The following is a 4025-nucleotide window of genomic DNA, read 5'->3' as shown; positions in this document are numbered from 1 at the left end:
TTTCACAATATTATATTGTTTGGTAATTCACAAGGGATGGCTTAGTCATGATTTATAATAACGTAGTTGTATACAGCATATAATCGTGTATATATTGTAAACTATTCTCAACATGAAGCATAAGAAAATAAAGGATTGTGGATAGTAAAATTTAGTGAATGAGAAAATTGGATTGTAATCTTGTGAATGGCAGTTGTGAGGTGACTTTGGGCTTTTTTAGTGTGCTTGATGGGAATTTTGAGGAATATTTTTATAGTCAGTTGGTGATGTCATAGGGGTGCACTTTCTGGACACTTGGAGGGTCACTTATCTGTATGTCAATGCTCATCATGGTGTGTTTCAATTTTTGACAATTTTAATCATTTTTGACAAGATTTTGACAATTTCTGATCATTTTTGACAAGATTTTGACAATTTTTGGTAATTTTTTGACAAGATTTTGACAATTTTTGATCATTTCTTCATCCTTAATATCCACTTTTATAGATCACTGTCTACATGTCATTGATACATGACCAACACTAAAGTCCATCACCCCAATCCCACCGACTGACACATGACTCATCAGAAAAATCTAAAATTCCATCAAAACCCAACAATTTGCCACCCCAAACCCCCCACAAAATGACTCTAAACTAATTATATCCTCTCAAAATACATAGTCAGTCACAAAATACAGCATGAAAAGAATCAAAAATTTAATAATTTCAAACAATTTTATTGCCCCTCATGTACACAAAAAAGAAAGTATTTCAAAAGCACTTTTAATCCACTTAAAATAAATATATTTTTCGTAGCCATTTTCACAACTCATCTTTGCCAAATGGAAATGTACTAAATGTCTGCAAATAAAAGACACCTCGGGTGCTATTGTAGAGAAATGAGAGAGAAATTTCATCCATTAAATTAATTTTTTTTGTGCTGTGCAGGTCTTGTAAAATACAGACATGAATGGGTACGACAAACATACTTATGGTCTGTGTGCTCACCCATCATAACCACATTTGATCCATTATGGCAATTACGATGTGCAGTAGGCAATTGAATTAACGACAATTCGCATTGATGAGCTAGGAATGTAGTCGGAAGCAGAATTGATTCAGCAAAATAGTTTGTGACACGATAATGACTACATGCTGTGAATGAGATGAGATCTGATGTCTCACAACCCGGCTGTGGTGCTATACCACCGTTTGGAAAAAATGCAGCATGTCCTCTATACGATAAAATTGCATCAAAATAATAAAAAATGAAATAAAAATAAATTTTCTACCTGACTTCAAATTCACCAGCCAATCCGGCAGACGTGTGAATTGAATCAACAAATAGGAAGTCATTTCGGCTATATGCATCAGTCGAAAATTTTGTGAATAATGGTCCAGCAGGATCTAGAGCTGTTAATCTAATAGAGAAATTAGAAAATTTTCTCTCAGCTTATTTCTATGTGTCGTTCATTTAGCCAGTCATTGTTCGATGTGAAGGTATTGTTGTAGACTGGATCAGTGGTGGACAAACTGTGTGTTGCGGACCACCTTGATGGTAAGCCTTGATCAAATTCAAGCATCGATTAAGTTTCATGACAACTCAAGAAATTCTTCAATATTGTGCCGCGACACACAGGTTGTCCACCACTGGACTAAAGCTTCAAACTCAATTATCACTGTTTCTCCCCTAAAATTTGTTTATTTCTATTTCTAATCATTGCTTCCATTAAAAGTAAGCTGAATAATTCACAAAAAATCCATAATAAAATATGGATCTATACACAATCAAGCCCTTGATCACCTTAACACTCACCTGCCAATTTCCCCATCGAAACATCTTCCCACATGCGTTGCTATTTGACATCCCAAACTATGTCCAATCATATGAAGATTTGCAATATCCACTTGAGTCTCTTTTAAAAAATATCTCAATTTTCCACAAATTTTACCAGCAATGCTTGTAATTATACGTCTAGCAACAACGTACGGAAGTTCAGCTGCATCCCGCCAATCAACTGCTAATACATTACTATTGTTTACTTTTAGATAAGCATGTAGCACCGGATTTATAGAGATATGATTTGAAAAGGCATTCCATCCATGAACCATTAATTTTAAATCTTTGGCATGAAAGTCGGTGTGCTTCCATTTCGGGTCAATTGATGATATTTCTATTGGAGTGTCGATTGTGAGGATGCTGTTGGAAGACAAGAAATAATGATAATGTACGGAAGAGCTAGGAGCTTGTTTTAAAATGGAATTTTAATGTTAGCTAGTGTGATTCTTATTAATTAAGACTAGAGCTTGAAGTCAACCGAATAACACAAATCGGTTAATAAATCAATAATGTCAGACTTGTGTGGTTCTAACTAGGTTGAATTCAGTTTCAATCCGGCATCAGGCTGGTTTGACTCTGACTAGGTACTAGCTTTTGTTCAAATCTGGCATCCAGTTGTCGTGACTCTGACTTGATGCTAGTTATGATTCAAATCGAACTACAAGCTGACGTGACTCTGACTGGTGCTTGCTTAGGTTTCAATCCGGAACCAGGTTTATGTGACTCTCGCAGGCTAGCGTGACTCAGGCCACAATTATCCGACTGTGTACTATTATGATCGACTCATGCCGATTTTTCTATACAAAATCAGGGTCAATTTTAAGCTCATTGAACTTGCCGAGCTCAAGGTCTCAAGACGACCTTGACGATCTTGATGCCTTGAAGTCGATCAACTTGATCAAATGATGTTGACTTCAATTCTATTCGAGTCTATTCGGCTTCAAGCTTTGTTTTCAAAAAAGCACTTCAGAACCTTAATTTCGTGACCCAAAGTCATCTTAATACAATTCCTATACGCAATTTGGAAAATTTGGAAATTATTTGAAGAAATCCTCAACAAATCAAAATTGACAACAACTCAAAAAATAGCAAAAAATATCCTCAGTGCCCATTTTAATTACCCCACTCTCCCCCTCCCATCTCATTTAATTTGACATTAATTACTTTGGATAAAACAGCAATTTAATTGTCGACAATTCACGATCGTAATTTTCCACCAGATTTTCGCCAACAGTCCCGAAAACAAATAAAATGAAAACTGCGAAAATTTTCATGTTTCCTGTCGTTTCACTTTTTTTTTGTACTCGGTTGCCGTTTCCATAAAATAACCGACAATGCAATGATTTTGAATTGCTGTAAGAACTTTTATTGCTTCTGAAGTCGTTTTTTTTGCTCTTTGTGTGCCCCTTTATGCCACAATGCAGAAGCGATGTTATCTCCAACAATAATAGAATTTTATTAAAATTGAAATGAAATGAAAACGATAAAAAAAATTATTTTTTCGAGGTCTGAGCTGGAGGAAATTTTAATTTTATTTCCTTGCCTGCACAAAAGCAAAATTACTCAATTATTACTCATATATAGTATGTCTTATCTACTTGGTTTGTGGATGAGAAGTTTAGCAATAATAATTTGAATTTTGCGTGCATCACGATAATACGTGAGTGAGGTGGAATGAGCTTTAGTGAAGATGATACGTGTGCATGCAGTTAATGATTGTAATTTTCGTGAATAAAATTTTTGATGATAATTAAGACTTGATTCTACTCTTTTTATGTGTGCTTTCTTTTGTTGAAAGGTTTTTGTGATTTAGATGTTTTTTGTGTGTGAACCTGAGTCATTAGAATGTGCGATTTTTGAGACTTTGTTCAGGGTCAAACAGTGCTGTAAAAATTGTAGAATAAAAAGGCAAAAGTCAGCATATTGGTCATTTATTTAATAATGGGCTTAGTCAAAGAGAGTGACTTGTCGACAGGGGTCCCCACACCTGTACTTATCTCCCTTCCCTGAATCCACCCATACTAGTTCAATTTAAATGAGTTGGCATGACTCCAAGTAAAAGGCAAATTTTTGAACTTGTAGACTTATCATCTCTGATTCTGTAATCTGGAAGAATCTACCCACAACCCTGCGTTAACTCTAACCCTCTCTTAAGCACACCTGTTAATTGAACTTAAATGAGTTGGAAGATCTCCAATTTAAAG

The 4025-nt window shown here is 35.2% G+C and overlaps 1 protein-coding gene across 1 annotated transcript; it reads right to left on the bottom strand.

Annotated features, from left to right (window-relative positions):
- Positions 1-803: 803 nt before the first annotated feature.
- Positions 804-3095, bottom strand: LOC139098969 (pancreatic triacylglycerol lipase-like). Its single transcript, XM_070651359.1, has 5 exons — positions 2986-3095; positions 1798-2181; positions 1274-1402; positions 971-1216; positions 804-867 (listed from the first exon to the last, which is right to left on the bottom strand). Exons 1-5 carry the CDS (start codon positions 3093-3095, stop codon positions 804-806), a joined length of 933 nt encoding a protein of 310 aa, XP_070507460.1.
- Between the last annotated feature and the right edge of the window lie 930 nt (positions 3096-4025).

The sequence above is a fragment of the Chironomus tepperi genome, unplaced genomic scaffold, assembly GCF_022539635.2.
Source record: "Chironomus tepperi strain 1889 unplaced genomic scaffold, CSIRO-AGI_Ctep_v1 contig_456, whole genome shotgun sequence".
Taxonomy (NCBI): domain Eukaryota; kingdom Metazoa; phylum Arthropoda; class Insecta; order Diptera; family Chironomidae; genus Chironomus; species Chironomus tepperi.
Note: the sequence above shows the minus strand (reverse complement) of the source record. Positions and strands in the feature narration are given on the sequence as shown.

What these genes read in the sequence shown, in the direction of transcription:
- LOC139098969 (XM_070651359.1), bottom strand. Translation starts at nt 3,095, where the DNA reads ATGAAAATTTTCGCAGTTTTCATTTTATTTGTTTTCGGGACTGTTGGC. An exon ending in AAATTGCTGTTTTATCCAAA is followed by an intron (nt 2,182 to 2,985) that starts GTAATTAATGTC and finishes GTCTTCCAACAG; the next exon opens with CATCCTCACAATCGACACTC. An exon ending in GCTGGTGAATTTGAAGTCAG is followed by an intron (nt 1,217 to 1,273) that starts GTAGAAAATTTA and finishes TTTATCGTATAG; the next exon opens with AGGACATGCTGCATTTTTTC.